Raw genomic sequence first — 17421 nt, 5'->3', positions numbered from 1 at the left:
AGCCATTTTTTTAAACTACGCATAAATTCTATGTCATCTAACATTTTTAATTCATCTGGATGCTGATTAAAGACTCGAATGGCAGTAATATATTTATTTATTTAATCTTTATTGCACAATACATGAAGGTACAAATGGCGGACTTAATGCCTTAAGGCATTCTCTACCAGTCAACCAATTCTCTACCATACCAATATATGTGCTTTTCGTAAGTTTTATTTCTGACTAGAGGCAGTTTTAAATTGTACTTATATTGAGAGCTAAGGTTATCGCGGAGAGAAGCTAATGATGTAAAATAATTCTTGTTACTCTTAGGAAATTTACAAGAGTTCGTATATATATATAGTACCTGGGCGACCGAGCATTGCTCGGTTATAACTATTTATTGTAATATGGTGGTGTATAGGTGATAATCTTAACTAAATTTTTTTACTACATTAAACTTGTCTAAAAGAATAAAAATTAAAAAATTATATATAAACTTGAACATATAAAAAAAAAAGTTAGTCACCGGGCGAGATTCGAACCCGTAATACTCGTTTAGCAGTCCGCGTCTTAACCCGCTGGACCAGACGGACAGTGGCCGGCAACACGAAATTAGCGACCATATTCTGCGTCGAAAGAAAAAACGCATGAAAACTCGAAAACACGCGTTTTCCCAAACATAAGACTAATCTAGATCGATTGTTTACCCCCAAAAACCCCCATATACCAAATTTCAGCAAAATCGTTAGAGCCGTTTCCGAGATCCCGGAAATATATATACATATATATATACAAGAATTGCTCGTTTAAAGGTGTAAGATATATATATATATATATATATATATATATATATATATATATGCCAGTTAAAGTTAGAAAACCTTTGTTCTTGAAAACATTTCTCAGTGATTGTCCGTGGTAGCGCAGCGGTTCCTAAAACTGGTATTTCACGGGGGTAATAAACTTAATTAAAAATAACAAAGATTAGACCCATAAGAAAGATTATTGATTATTATTGGGAGGAGGGGTAAAATCAGGATCCCTAGTTAGTCTTACGAGTGACAGGACTGAAAAGGTTAGGAACCACTGATTTTGATAGCCCAGACGGTGCACGGGTTATTTTAAACGTCAAATTTCTATGAATTTATCAGGTTATAGGTTGTCTGGAAGAGATCGCTTTTTAGCAATGTCCGCCTGTTTACTTGATTCTATTTTCATTTAAAATTTATTTGTAGTTTTACATAATATGCAAATTGTATAATTATTATTGATGCAATAAAGAATATTTACTTACTTACTAAAATTATAACGTTTACTGCTGGATTATTAATTTTCTGTTTTGCCCTATGGTTGACTGGTAGAGAATTTTTTTTTTTTTTTTATTCCGAAAAGGTAAGCATTTGACCACAATCTCACCTGATGGAAAGTGCCGATGCAGTCTAGGATGGAACATGCTTACCTAAAAGATGTCTATTCACTCTCGATTTAAAAAATGCCTTGAGGCATTAAGTCCGCCATTTATACTTTGTTTTATTGTACAATAAAGTTTAAAATAAATAATAAATAAACAATCATTTCAGAATTCAATTTCCATATTATATTAGAAACTTATTAATATACTAAACCTATGTTAATAACTATTTTATAATGTACTACATTGACTATTATGAGCATGTGGGCTATTAAAATCGTTGCCAACTTAGCGTGGTCTGACAAACGAGGTTGTCAAAAATATTGACATCAAAATTATGTATGTATTTCTTTATTTGCTATATTTATTATATTTCACGCTGTCAAGGAATCACCTCCGTCTACCGCGGTAAGAACGACTTTAAAATAACCATTTTTACTTTTTGCAGATCAAAAACCCGAACGTTTTCAATAAATTACTGAATAAGGTGTTGTCCCACATTCCTTTTATAATTCAGATATTTACACCTCTTAATAATTTAGTTTTTTTTTTCAATGTTATTATTATTTTTGTAATTCGTCATTAAGAGACCTTATACATCTTTAAGTAATAATAATACTTTAGAGTGAATTGATAATTTCAGTTAATTGTTGATGTGCTTGTTTTTGCTTGTATGTAAATTCCATGTTGACGTGTAAAAGTGCCCTTGTGGCCTATTTGCTGAATAAAAGTTGAAGTTTGCTCTGTCTTGTTTCTTTAGGTAGTATTTATACAATGAATGGTGTAGATATTTTTCGTCTAGATATTTAGTATTTTTTAAACATGTTGAATTTGTTTCGAGATGGTAGAAATTTTATATTGCTTGATTTAGGTAAATGCCACTTAGTTACCTATCGTTCAAATAACTTAGTTACCTATCGTTCAAATAACTTAGTTACCTATCGTTGAAATAACTTAGTTACCTATCGTTGAAATAACTTAGTTACCTATCGTTCAAATAACTTAGTTACCTATCGTTCAAATAACTTAGTTACCTATCGTTCAAATAACTTAGTTACCTATCGTTCAAATAACTTAGTTACCTATCGTTGAAATAACTTAGTTACCTATCGTTCAAATAACTTAGTTACCTATCGTTCAAATAACTTAGTTACCTATCGTTCAAATAACTTAGTTACCTATCGTTGAAATAACTTAGTTACCTATCGTTCAAATAACTTAGTTACCTATCGTTCAAATAACTTAGTTGCCTATCGTTCAAATATAACTTAGTCCTACTGCTGGAATTAGTAGATCTTGTATTAAGGGCGGTAAACAAGAATTTACGATCGAGGCTCGATTAATCCCGAAGCTGAAGGCGAGGGCTTAATTAACACGAGTTCGTAATTTTTGTAGCGCACGTGGTAGCACAATGTTTTTCATCACACTTGTGAGGAAATAACTAAATTTTAAGCAACATAATTCGTTAATAAGGTGACATTACAAACATTCGTCCGCCATATTGTCATTTTTGACAGGGAAGAATAGTGTCACTTTGATCCCTCCTACCAGGCAAGAATAGTGCCACTTTGATCCGTCCTAGCAGGAAAGAAAAGTACAACTTCAATCCCTCCTACCTAGCAGACAAGAATAGTGCCACTTTGATCACTCCTAGCAGGCATGAATAGGGCCACTTTGATCCCTCCTACCAGGCAAGAATAGTGCCACTTTGATCCGTCCTAGCAGGAAAGAAAAGTACAACTTCAATCCCTCCTACCTAGCAGACAAGAATAGTGCCACTTTGATCACTCCTAGCAGGCATGAATAGTGCCACTTTGATCCCTTTTGGTAGAGAGAATAGTGCCACCTTGATTCCTCCTAGCAGACAAGAATAGTTCAACTTTGATCCCTCCTAGCAGGCAAGAATAGTGCCACTTTGATCCCTCCTAGCAGGCAAGAATAGTGCCACTTTGATCTCTCCTAGTAAGCAAATTAAGTAGGTTTGACGTACCTTAAAAGACATTTACTGCAAACAAGTTCATTGAAGTTAATGTTATAGGTGCGAGAGCCAGACCGGCAGGCGCTGGTAGAACGCATCGTGTCTCTGCAGCGAGCGGCGGCGAGGCGCGCCGAGCGCTGCGAGTTCCTGGAGGAGCACGCCAGGCAGCTGACGGACGAGCTGCGGGGGAAGGTACTGACATACATACTGTGGACCTTATGTGTTGTGCAGTAAGGTTCAGGACAGACCGGCAGGCGCTGGTAGAACGCATCGTGTCTCTGCAGCGAGCGGCGGCGAGGCGCGCCGAGCGCTGCGAGTTCCTGGAGGAGCACGCCAGGCAGCTGACGGACGAGCTGCGGGGGAAGGTACTGACATACATACTGTGGACCTTATGTGTTGTGCAGTAAGGTTCAGGACAGACCGGCAGGCGCTGGTAGAACGCATCGTATGTCTACAACGAGTTTATATACGATCACGTGTCTTTAGACCGCGGGCCAGAAACAGATTTCGATGACCAATGGCATGCCGAGTAAAACCTCTTAAAGTGGTTAAGGGCGATGTGCAATGAGCCCTCGTGGACATCAGCTGCCACTGTGTTGGTCAAGGAACGGCAGCGAGCCAAACACGTAAAAGAAGTAAATAAATTCAGTTGATGATGACTGTAACTTTGTTAGATTGTTGAGATGTTATTGTAAATAAAAAAATCTACAGCCGGTTGTGTCGCGGTGAAAAGACCGTCAACTGGTCGCATGAACATGTTAAAACAACCTGCCTTCCTTGCTGTTGTCGTACATGTTTGAACATGTTTTGTGGTCGTCACGATCGAACATCTATTATCTTTATCCTTTTTATGATAAAGACCGACCTACCGGTTTGGCCTAGTGGGTAGTGACCCTGCCTACGAAGCTGATGGTCCCGGGTTCAAATCCTGGTAAGGACATATATTCGTGTGATGAGCATGGATATTTGTTCCTGAGTCATGGATGTTTTCTATGTATTTAAGTATTTATAAATATTTATATATTATATATATATATCGTTGACTAAGTACCCTCAACACAAGCCTTATTGAGCTTATCGTGGGACTTAGTCAATTTGTGTAATAATGTCCTATAATATATATATTTTTTTATGATACTGCATGATATGATGAAACTTTGCAAGTTGTATCATTTAAGACGTCTATTGAGTGAGGTGTCACAAAGAGGTAGGCACGTATTTTTTTTCACATGTTCAGGCTAACAGCTGACGGTCTTTCCACCGCGATACAACCGGCTGACAATTTTTTTAATGTTTGCTGACGATATATGTTATCTCTATTCTGTTCGCATCTGTGATTTGTCCACCCCATACATAGGTACTATCTTTTTCAATCTGTTTTTATTCGATTGCAGTCTCGGCTGCTGCGGCATTTGCTACCCAATCTACCCGCGCAGGCGCTCGCCTCCACCGCCAGCGACTCCAACAAGGTAAAACATGCTTTACTTACTTGTAATACAGTTCATGTTAGCTTCCACTGTATTCTTAACAAAGGAAAAGTTTCGTCTCGGGCAGGACTGCTATTCGCGAGTTATACGTATTACGTTCTATATTAATTAAAAGTTGCCCTAAAATTCAACTTTTATACCAAAAACGGCTTTAAATATGTTAAATTAACAAAATATATTTTGACAGATGCTTTCGCGCCCAAAACGCTGTTTGAAAGTTGTGTGACGTCACAGTTTACGGTTTGACACATAACTACATACGCACGTAGAAGATACGAATTGTCAACTGACATTTGTCATTTGTTGTTTATCGCCTAACTGTCAACAGTGTCAATCCGAGAGTTGTGACGTCATCAGAATCTTCAATGACGTTTCGAGCTTGGTCACGTGACGTGTGCCAAAAGGTATTTTAAGTAGTTTAACATGTTCTTATAATCCAAAAGAATTTATTGGGATACAATTCTGCCCTAAAATTTGTAGATGGAAACAACCCTATTAGAGATGGGCCGAATATGGAGTTCCGAATTCGAATATTATTATTTTTACACTCTCCATATAATCAAAACAACCTATGGACTCAATGTCGGATCATGTGTTTTATTCATGACTGAAAAATATAATAAAGACAAACATAATAAATATTATTTACCTAATATTCGGCACTTTAACCCAATAACTCGCGGGAACATTGAAAAATTAGCCGAATACCGTATATTTGGCCCGTCTCCATTTCCAATATTCATTTCAAAGCGGTGATCTTGTTATTATAAGCAAAGATAATGTGAAATAGAGGTGGATTGTCAAAGAAAAATTTGTAGCCAAGTAAATTTACTACCGTCTTTCGACACATCATGAAAACTTTTAGAACGCAACGCCATTTGATTTTGATCCCTCTGATCTGATTCTTTCTCTGATGTGTTAAATTTGTTAAAAAAAAAAATTATACTACGTCGGTGGCAAACAAGCATACGGCCCGCTGATGATGGTAAGCAGTCTCCGTAGCCTATGTACGCCTGCAACTCCAGAGGAGTTACATGCGCGTTGCCGACCCTAAACCCGCCCCGCCCCCCTAGTTGAGCTCTGGCAACCTTACTCACCGGCAGGAACACAACACTATGAGTAGGGTCTAGTGTTATTTGGCTGCGATTTTCTGTAAGGTGGAGGTACTTCCCCAGTTGGGCTCTGCTCTAGATCTGGAATGACATCCGCTGTGCTGTGCCCTACCACACAGAGCGAGATGACATTCACAATTCCCATACCTCTCTTTTGGACGTAGTTTAAGGACGTACCCGGGTCCCAAAAATATTACAAAGTAGCGCCATCTAATGAATCAAAGGCCAAAGGTATGGCGTCGTCGTTTTGAGCCATGTAAGACAGTACAATTCTGGGCTATCAAAATCGCTTCCAACTTATTTTGGTCTGGCTTTGATTCCCGGCACCCTTTATGCCTTATAAAGGGTTAACAACTTTGGTAAAATAATATGTATGTATGTATGTAATAATATTGTGAACAATCCCGATTTCACGCTGCATACTGATAGCCGCCTCGGAGGTTAACCAAGGTGAGTGACAAACATACAGCTACATATACAGTTTGGCCTAGTGGGTAGTGACCCTGCCTACGAAGCCGATGGTCCCGGGTTCAAATCCTGGTAAGGGCATTTATTTGTGTGATGAGCATGGATATTTGTTCCTGAGTCATGGGTGTTTTCTATGTATTTAAGTATTTATATATTATATATATCGTTGTCTAAGTACCCTCAACACAAGCCTTATTGAGCTTACTGTGGGACTTAGTCAATTTGTGTAATAATGTCCTATAATATTTATTATTATAAATATATATATATATATATATATATATATATATATATATATATATATATATATATATATATAAACAGCGGAATTGGATCATTTAGTTAAGAGGAATTCCTAGCTGTCTAACTGTTTCCTCCCTGGATTTTTAAACTAGAGCAATGATTTTTTCAAATAAAATCAATTTCATCAATATCTGTGCCGCTGTTTTGCTTTATTGGATTATTTTATTTTGAAAAAACTTACAGCGCCTCGAAATCTGAAAAACGGCTCAATTTAATTGGCTGCTAAAAAAGGCGCAGTATACAAATATGACAACAAATATACAAAAAATCAAAACATAGCAGCATAGATTATTTCTTCCTCTTGCAGTTTCCGAAATTTCATAATGATTGGTTGCGTTTTGGAGGAGGAAACAGTAGAGAGTGAAACCTCGATTTTAGAGTTTTTTGCGTGGGAATTTTAGTCCGAGCTGCAGTTGTCCTTATCGCACGCACGCACTCCCGCGCACCGCAGCGCGACAGAAACATAGCTTCAAAAATTCGAGATTTGAAAAGTTGCTCAGCTAGGAATTGTTTTTAAAACATATTTGGCCGTCAATCAATAGAAGTAACAATTGTATTTTTGTATCCATTTTCTTTTTATAATTATAGTTAATTAGGAAATTTTAGAATATATTAATGACAAGCATTTTAACTGTACAGTCACGTCTGAAAATATCGGTACGAAAAATGTGCCAAGAATATGTATACACTACCTTCATATATGGGCAATAAAGTCGTGTATACATATTTTTGGCACTTTTGTTCGTATCGATATTTTCAGACGTGACCGTACGTGATCGTAATAGTCTGAAAAAAAAATCGTTTGCTATCCAATTGTTCAGTGTCTAAAAGTGCGTTCACGTCTGGCCAACGGCGCCTTTTTTCTTAAGGCCCACTAATTGCACGTGTATTCGCCAGATGTGAACTGTATTGAACACCACTGCTACGGTATTACTGCAATGTTCTGCCGCCAGAGGCAGCACTAGCACAAGTCGTAAACCGTAGAGTAACTTATGAAAATAAGGGTAATACTAGAATATTAAGTAAACTAAGGTTAATGGTAAATGGACAGATAATGGTACAATACAGTACAGTAGTGTTTGACATCATAAAACTTTGAAAGGGTGCATTTTTAAAATGGTTAAAAATAACATAGGTATGGGGTGTGATTTGTCGATAAAATTCATCGTACTATACGTGGTTAACGGCTCGACTATACGTGGACAAACACATTGTATATTACGGTCAGTTCTACCCTAACGGACAAGACACTAGGTGTGGACGGAGTTGCCGACTGTTATTGACAACACTTATATTTTCACAGAAAGAGATAGCGAAGTTCGGGGGCGGCGCCATGGCGGCGCTGTGGGGTGGAGACCCTGGAGGAATGTCGCTGGAGCTGTCCCTGGAGATGAACAAGAGGCTGCAGAGCGTTCTAGAGGACACGCTCCTGAAGAACATCACACTCAAGGTATGTGGTGGAAACAGGACAGATGTATGATAGAGAGAGAGGAGATAAGGAGCCAGGGCGGCGCCCCCGGCGGGCTGTCGCTGAAGCAGTTCCTGGAGAACATCACACTCAAGGTATGTGGTGGAAACAGGACAGATGTATGATAGAGAGAGAGGAGATAAGGAGCCAGGGCGGCGCCCCCGGCGGGCTGTCGCTGAAGCAGTTCCTGGAGAACATCACACTCAAGGTATGTGGTGGAAACAGGACAGATGTATGATAGAGAGAGAGGAGATAAGGAGCCAGGGCGGCGCCCCCGGCGGGCTGTCGCTGAAGCAGTTCCTGGAGAACATCACACTCAAGGTATGTGGTGGAAACAGGACAGATGTATGATAGAGAGAGAGGAGATAAGGAGCCAGGGCGGCGCCCCCGGCGGGCTGTCGCTGAAGCAGTTCCTGGAGAACATCACACTCAAGGTATGTGGTGGAAACAGGACAGATGTATGATAGAGAGAGAGGAGATAAGGAGCCAGGGCGGCGCCCCCGGCGGGCTGTCGCTGAAGCAGTTCCTGGAGAACATCACACTCAAGGTATGTGGTGGAAACAGGACAGATGTATGATAGAGAGAGAGGAGATAAGGAGCCAGGGCGGCGCCCCCGGCGGGCTGTCGCTGAAGCAGTTCCTGGAGAACATCACACTCAAGGTATGTGGTGGAAACAGGACAGATGTATGATAGAGAGAGAGGAGATAAGGAGCCAGGGCGGCGCCCCCGGCGGGCTGTCGCTGAAGCAGTTCCTGGAGAACATCACACTCAAGGTATGTGGTGGAAACAGGACAGATGTATGATAGAGAGAGAGGAGATAAGGAGCCAGGGCGGCGCCCCCGGCGGGCTGTCGCTGAAGCAGTTCCTGGAGAACATCACACTCAAGGTAACAATAGCTGACGCAGAATACCGCGGAAGTGGAATCAACCCTCGCTTACCCCTAAAGCCGGACCAAGCTTTGCCATAATAAAGTGTGGCAATATCTTCCTTAATGTCAAATTTATATGAAATAATGATGTTTATGATGACACGCCCTCACTTTGTTCTGTTGAAGTCAATGCAGAGTTAAGTTAGAGTGCTCACCATACATCAGTTTTTGTACCAAAACGCTTATTATTTTCGTAGTCGACATCTAGCGTCAAGGAGTGGATTTATCAGTACTGCTACTTGACAATAGATGTCATGACGAACGAAAAGTCTAATACTCGACAATTTTCAGCTAATATTATAAACGGATTAAACGGAAATCTATTTTCAACTCCGTCTGCTTGTAATATTAATTGTAAATGTTTTGGCAATACATTATTCGTCAGTTTCGACACTTGTGACATCTGGTGTCAAGTAGCGGTACTGATGAAACCGCTACTTGAAGCTAGATGTCGACTACGAAATAACTCGCGTTTTGGTAAGAAATCTAATCATTAATGGCTTGCCAATACGAACCAAGGCAGGTGTCCTCGTGAATGACATGATGATGAATATCTTCTTCATTCCATCGTGCAGCAGGGGGGCTGGGGTGTAGAGCCCGAACCATTATCTTCCCCTGACTCCGGTCCTGGGCAGCTTGGATCACCTCCTCCCACCGCATCCCCAACACACCCAACTCTCGCTCCACGGAACGGCGCCAAGTAGATTTAGGGCGACCATGTTTCCGTTTTCCGGGCATCTTCCAGGTCAGGGCCACCTTAGATAGGTGGGTGTCAGGCTTCCTGAGGATGTGTCTCTCTCCTTATGATGAATGTAGTAATAGTTATTGTATTATTTTTCAGGAAAACATGGACACGCTGGGGGAAGAGATTGCGCGGCTAAAAGCACAGAAAAACGGTAACACCAAGTAACTTCCGAAAACTTGTTTAAACTTGTGTGCTAAGTTAACCAAACGGGGCTTGTGTAACAAAATATAGTTCGTGCCATCCACGATGGCGCGCAGATTTGTCAAATATAACCTTTAATAACATAGAATTACGAGACTTGACTCGTCACACGTCGTCATGAATGACACGATATACGAGACAAACCGTATGAGGACCGTTTCATTTAAATTAGTTCACTACTATATTTTTCAAACTTGAATCACGAGCTATTTCGATCCTAATAGGAAAACATGTGTCCCAAAATTTATATAAAATATAATATAAATAAATAAATATAATAGGACATTATTACACAAATTGACTAAGTCCCACAGTAAGCTCAATAAGGCTTGTGTTGAGGGTACTTAGACAACGGTATATATATTTTTAAATCCTTCCATTTCGTTATTTTTCATAGACTTTCTGTGGATAACAGCTTATCTGCTTCTTAGGTTTCTAACATTTACGAAAACACCATCATTTCATTATTTATTTTCAACCTTCATTTTATATATCAATTTTATCACACTTGGATTTCATAGAAACCATTTGTTAGTATTTTGTTACGAAAAAACACGAAGAGGTGTTTGTCACCCTCGATAGTCTAGATAGGTCTGTTTGTCACCCTCGATAGTCTAGATAGGTCTGTTTGTCACCCTCGATAGTCTAGATAGGTCTGTTTGTCACCCTCGATAGTCTAGATAGGTCTGTTTGTCACCCTCGATAGTCTAGATAGGTCTGTTTGTCACCCTCGATAGTCTAGATAGGTCTGTTTGTCACCCTCGATAGTCTAGATAGGTCTGTTTGTCAACTGCTTTCCGCCGTATAATTATGGATAAATCAAATCATTGTTATTATGTCCTGATACAAAAATAAATGATAAATGGATTATGTGATTGAGTATTAAAAAATTAACTAGTATTTAAAGTGCTGAATATAATTTAAAAGTAAATTAATATTAAATGTTTATATTATTCATAATTCATCGTTTAAAAACTATGGTAATTAGTAATTACCATTGCTTTAATGTATTTGTATAATTTATTTTATCTACACACTTAGGTATCAGAGCAACGATGCCCCAATGTCGGATGTAATATGAGGTTAGTTATATCATAGAAAGTTTATAATATGTGTGTAGATAAAATAGTGTATGTAACTTTACATAATAAGGCATTTGAACACTCGTGTGGTCCTTTTAAGAAACTCACTTCATTCGTTTCTTAAAGCCACACTCGTATTTAAATGCCTTTCATTATGTAGCAGTCACACAAAATACTACTTCCGCCTTAACATTTTACCGTAAAGATAACGTTCGAACAAAATGACTTAGTTAATAAGTAAAAATGAAGTATTTATTTATATTTGTCAATGTTTGCGTATTCGATATGCAACTCGTTTGACATATGTTGCAGGTGTGTGTGTAATATACGTTGTAATGTGTTGCTTTGTATAGTAATGTCTATATACTAAACGATGTCGATTATAAAAATACCCGAGATACTAAATTGACAGTGCGAATGACCAATTTACTAACAGATCTGAGAGAAGAGAGGTATGGGCATTGTGAATGTCATCTCGCTCTGTGTGGTAGGGCACAGCCAGCGGATGTCATTCCAGATCTAGAGCAGAGCCCAACTGGGGAAGTACCTCCACCTTACAGAAAACCGCAGCCAAATAACACTAGACCCTACTCATAGTGTTGTGTTCCTGTCGGTGAGTAAGGTTGCCAGAGCTCAACGAGCCAGGGGGGGCAGCTGCCCCTCTCCTGCCCCCCCCCCCCCCTCTTTGCGACGCCCCTGTGTGCGCGAGAGGTACCTGTTATTTGAGAACAAAACGAAACAGATTCGGAGTACACTGACCAATCGAACTGTCACTATAGGAGCTGTAATATAAAAACAGAATTTACGTTAAAATAAAACATTCCTAAATAAAAGTATGATTTTTGGTATAATAAAATAAAATTTGTTGAAAAATATTGTTCAGATTATATTATTTGTAAATATTTTCAATGGTACGGAACATTAAGTGGTAAACTTTATATTATAATCATTTATTTAAAGTAATTAATCTAATTATTAACTAATATGGGACTTAATCTCGTATAAAAAGCTTGAAAATGACCGACGTTTCGAAGACGACATTGTCTTCGTGGTCTCAAATAAAGACTATAAGCCAGGAGCCCGTTTTTTAAAATGAACTTGTCGTCCGGGTCCGTTTCTACTTCAGTCTATTAAATAAGCGAATGTAAAGTAGGTACAGCCATAGAGAAATAAGTAACATAGAGCTCACACTCCACACATCAATTTTGGTACCTAAACTTTTTTTTATTTTCGCAGTCGACATCTAGCATCGAGTAGCGGAATTATCAGTACCGCTATTTGTCACTAGATGCCACGAGTGTCTCGACTGACCAAAATTGTATTGCTCAACAATTTACAACTAATATTACAAGCAGGAGTTGAAAATAGAGTTCTCGTCAGTCGCGACCCTTGAGACATCTATTGTCAAGTAGCAGTACTGATAATTCCGCTACTCGATGCTAGATGTCGATACTTAGATACTTATTTCTATATGGTACAGCACAAAATAGGTTGGCGGTCCGGATCTGTGACCCCTGCTCTAAGCTAATGTTGATATTAATAGCTGCGCGAGTTTTTGAACTACCCGCTTTAATAATTAAAAAATAAACCGGCCAAGAGCATGTCAGGCCATGCTCAGAGTAGGGTTCCGTAGTTACTCTTCCGTCACAATAAGCTAAACTGGAGTAAGCTCTAAGAAGAAGTATGGTAGATTGTTAACCAAGGGATGAACTGTGGGTGTACGTCTTTTTACTACGAAGGGGAAACTTTTTGCGCTAACTCAAAAACAGCTAAACTGATCATATCCGCTATAGTTTTCATTTAATGTCTTTCTTAAGCTCTATTTCCAAGATTTTTTTCATATTTTTTGGGCCTATGGTTCAAAAGTTAGAGGGGGGGACACACATATTTTTCTTCTTTCGGAGCAATTATCTCCGAATATATTCACTTTATCAAGAAATGTCTGTTGAAGACCCCTATTAGTTTTGAAAAACCTTTCCAACGATATCCCACACTGTAGGGTTAAAGCAAAAAAAAATTCCATGCAAAATTTCAGCTTTCTAGCACTATCGACCACGGAGCAAAGCCTCGGACAGACAGACAGACAGATGGACATGGCGAAACTATAAGGGTTCCTAGTTGACTACGGAACCCTAAAAACGGACACAGGCCGAGCAAACTTAACCAAACGCAACGTCACAAATGGATCAAAAACTAATTTTAGCATTATACGTCTTTCCTGTGGACACCATAAAATATAGATTGTCTTTAGCTCTAAAATATACGGCGTCATTTTCTTCTAAAAACTGCATATTAAAAGCCTTAGGATAGTATTCCACCTATCGAATTTTATGGTCCAATGTGTATTTGCATCTCACATTTTACTTAATGAGAGAGTGAGACGTAATGCACATTGCACAAAGAAATTGGACAGGTGGAATACCATCCTTAATTAGTATAATATCTATACTGTCCATAGGAAAAATGCTGGTATTTCCGTAATTCCGTAACCATTTTAGCCCAAATAAATGTATTTATCAGAGACACATATGTAGGAAAGACTATCAATCTCCTACCTACACGTCTCTGCCCAAGTAACTGAGCTCTACTTAGCTCTCGTTTTCAGCGGTGCTGGTGTGACTGACCTCATAATATTACGAAATTGTTAGTTATTTTTATTATTATAGTATTCATGGCTCCATCAATTAATGTATAGGTAAAAAACCGCATGGAAATCCGTTCAGTAGTTTTCGAGTTTATCGCGAACATATATAGGGAGCGTGTATAAACTGTAGGGGGCAGCATAGGAGACGTCAGATTTTTAGCGCGAGGTGTAAATGTGAAGTTTATGCTTCAAATGTAGCCCATGACAGAAGCTACTATGTATGGAAGGTAGAGGCAAGAAACAGAAACTCCTTAGGCAGAATTGTTGCAAAAGTGTCCAGCTGTCAGCTATAAATAATAGTTCCAAATCTCTCCAAAGTAGCGCTAGAGTAGCTAAGAACCTAGGCGCTATTGACGGAGTAAAGTGCGCTGTCTATGATTAGATTTTTTTCTCAAGTATTCTAGGTATTGTAGCGCCACCTATTTATGGTGTTTTATCGGACACTTTTTGGTATAAGGAGATTTTGTTCCTTGCCTCTACCTTCCATACTACTATGCACAGGAAAACGTACGAGAACGGTAGATGGCAGCACTTGCTTCGGCGTGAATTGTCAATGTACATGTTTGTGTTTCCGATTCAGGCCACAAGATGGCAGTCCCTCCAAACCGGATGGTCCCTATACGTAAATACAAACATACAGCCGCTGCGGGTGGAGTGAGAGTGATTCTCACTGTGACAAGATCCGAAATAGTACGGAAATTAGATTCCTTGACTGTATAGCTATAGCAGCTATGCGGTGGTGTTCAAAATGACCTACACACGCTCTTATTGTCTTAACAATATAGCTGAGTTCAGGTTGTTTAGGAAACCTCGCTCTATGGAAGGTAGAGGTAAGAAGAACAATCTCAGGAGAACTGTTTCAAGTATCCAGCTGTCAGCTGTAAATAGTTCAAAATCTCTCCTGACTCCGGTGGCGCTAGGGTAGCACAAGGAGATGACATGAACCTAATCGTTATCGTATCGGCCAAGTTGATATAAAATATCTGAGCAAAGCCTGTATTATTAAGAAGTTTAAGTGCGTGTTCACATATTTTGAGCACTTTGGCCGCTCCGATGTATCTGAACGAGTAAAACGACGGGTGTATGAAGTGTCCATCAAAAAACCTTCAATAGGTGGCGCCACAAGACATCGCGAACAATTTTTCGACTTTGATAAAAAAAATCAGATCACTGACAGCGCACGTCAATAATGTCTAAGTTCATGTCATGTCCTTGTGCTACCCTAGCGCCACCGGAGAGTTTGCGAACTATTATTTACAGCTGCCAGCTGGACACTAGCAACAGTTCTCCCATAACAGATTGTTCTCCTTACCTCTACCCTCCAGGGGCCCATTCCCCGAACGGTATTAGTCGGTATTACGTCGGAGGGGTGCTGACCTGCAGCGAGTGTGGCCGCACATTCGCTGCTAAGATTGGCTACGTCAGTCACCTGAGAGCGCACCAGCGACACTCTCAGCGGTAGAAAGCAGTTGCTGTGGCCGAACACGGCTAGGAGACGATGATGATGATGATGATTAGTCTTTTATTATGAGTGGGTTGCCATGGTACTTCATACGATTTGACAGTTCGTGTACTAATAATTATGGAGTGTGGAATTAAGAGGAGTGGCATCTCTTATAGTAGAATTGTTGCAAAAGTGTCCAGCTGTCACCTATAAATATTAGTTCCAAATCTCTTCAAAGTAGCGCTAGAGTAGCTAAGAACCTAGGCGTTATTGACGGAGTGAAGTGCGCTGTCTATGATTTGATTTTTTTGTTCAAGTACTCTAGGTCACTGACCTATCACACATAGACAGTTAGTCCTCATAAGGCTAATCTGCCAAAAGTGAAGCCGAAACTCGATCGATGTGTGCGTGCGACGCTCGTGTCTTACGCTCAGCGACACACACATATATACAAAAACGGGTTGCCAGAGTTCATTTATTCCCCTTAAAGTAGATGGATTTTAACCACATCCTTATACTTGGCTATCAATCATTTGGGAGTGTGTATGTAGATATTAAATTTGTAGCAAAAGCTTTCAAGGTTTCTTTTAAGGACTTTGCATTTCTGTACTTTGTGAAATAATGTTTAAATAAAAAAACGTTTATTTTTTTATTTTACAAATGTGCACAGATAATAGCTGGTAGAATTGACTTTGGAATAATGATTTTAAATGATAAATATTTAATGACGATCATTTGGATTTGATTTGGTTTGATTTTATTTGACTAATATTTTCTTCGGGTTAGTGTGGTGAAAAGTTTTGTGTTTCACTTGGGGCAAAATTTGTTTAACTCTCGTAACTTGAAACCCTCGCAACGCTCAAGATTCCATTTTTCGACATTTTGGATCTTTATTTAGCTCGAGTAGCAATATTAGCACGAGCGGTTAAACAACAACTTTTCCACTTGTAAAACAAATAACTATTTATCGTCAGTACTAGTAATTGTACCTGCAGGCCTAGCCAAGGTGGCAATCGCTATTGCTTCGAACAACGAAACGATTTGTGTCTCTCTATCAGTCTTCCATATAAGTGCGACAGTGACAGTTGCGTTTCGTTTTTACAGACCTTAACTGTAACACCTGTGTTCCACAAATAAAATTTACTTTACTTGCTCATCAAAATGGCGAGAGCATATTCGACTATGTTTAGTCGGTTTCCATATTGCATCGTTCCTATTTAATCTAATTTTTTCCGTCCATCTCGCAGACAGAAGCGGATCAGTCGGAAATCTAAAACGAATATCACACAAAATAAAAATATGAATTTAAACTGTAATTTTATAAAAGACAAAACATAATTTGAAATAAAATAATGAAAAACTAAAAAAGAATATTTTCTATAGTCATACAAGGAACTTAAAGTAAGCATATTAATTTTATCAATGTAATCGTCATGCCTCATTTGGAGGAAAAAAGATTCATATCACCTGGCAACATTTATAAGTAATGGCGGCTGACGAAAATTTGGATTTTTGTATTTACAATTACGTAAAAATATCACATTAAACTGGATACTTACGCATGAAATGTTATATCAGGCGGTTTGTTTTTATTCACTGATGTGTTGTGACACCAATTCACCGCACAAACAACCATCTTTCTTGTATTTTTTAATTTATAACCAGGAGGTGTACACAAACCAACTCGACCTTGAGTACTGCGAGGGCCGTTCGGATACGATGACACGAGGGCGACATAATGTCGTACTCGAAATGGCTTCACTAGGGATGTACAGACTAGGCATCTAGGTTAGTTATAAATCTATGCTCTAGGTATTGTAGCGCCACCTATTTAAGGTTTTTGATGACACTTTTTGGCATATGGAGATTCCATTCCTTACCTCCACCTTCCATACCAATAATATTACTCTAATACCGTTCGAGAAATGGGCCGGAGTGCACACCGGCTGTGTTCGTAGACGTGACATGCGCGCGCGCTAAAATGTTCTTATAAGAATCAGTATATTACAACGCGCATGTCTACGCACGCGCACCCGGTGTGCACCAGCCTAAAGACATTATAATAACATGTGTATACCTCTGTGTAACCCAGTGACGAAGTATTGTTGTATAGTATGGAATTTTAACGACATGGTTATATTATGTAAATTATATTTTGAGCATTC

General features: G+C 39.1%; 1 protein-coding gene across 1 annotated transcript in view; it reads left to right on the top strand.

The window, feature by feature from the left end:
• The window catches only part of LOC133531612 (coiled-coil domain-containing protein 186), a 44017-nt gene extending 26596 nt beyond the window's left edge, over nt 1-17421 (top strand). Inside the window, 7 exon segments of the mRNA XM_061869927.1 lie at nt 1845-1883; nt 3435-3566; nt 4769-4843; nt 6403-6423; nt 8048-8194; nt 9982-15581; nt 17069-17421. Of these exon segments, the coding sequence (XP_061725911.1) occupies nt 1845-1883; nt 3435-3566; nt 4769-4843; nt 6403-6423; nt 8048-8194; nt 9982-10050 (483 nt within the window). The 3' untranslated portion in view covers nt 10051-15581; nt 17069-17421.

Source organism: Cydia pomonella, chromosome 25 (genome assembly GCF_033807575.1).
Source record: "Cydia pomonella isolate Wapato2018A chromosome 25, ilCydPomo1, whole genome shotgun sequence".
NCBI lineage: Eukaryota > Metazoa > Arthropoda > Insecta > Lepidoptera > Tortricidae > Cydia > Cydia pomonella.
The sequence above is the reverse complement of the archived record's forward strand: the minus strand, read 5'-3'. Positions and strand labels throughout refer to the sequence as shown.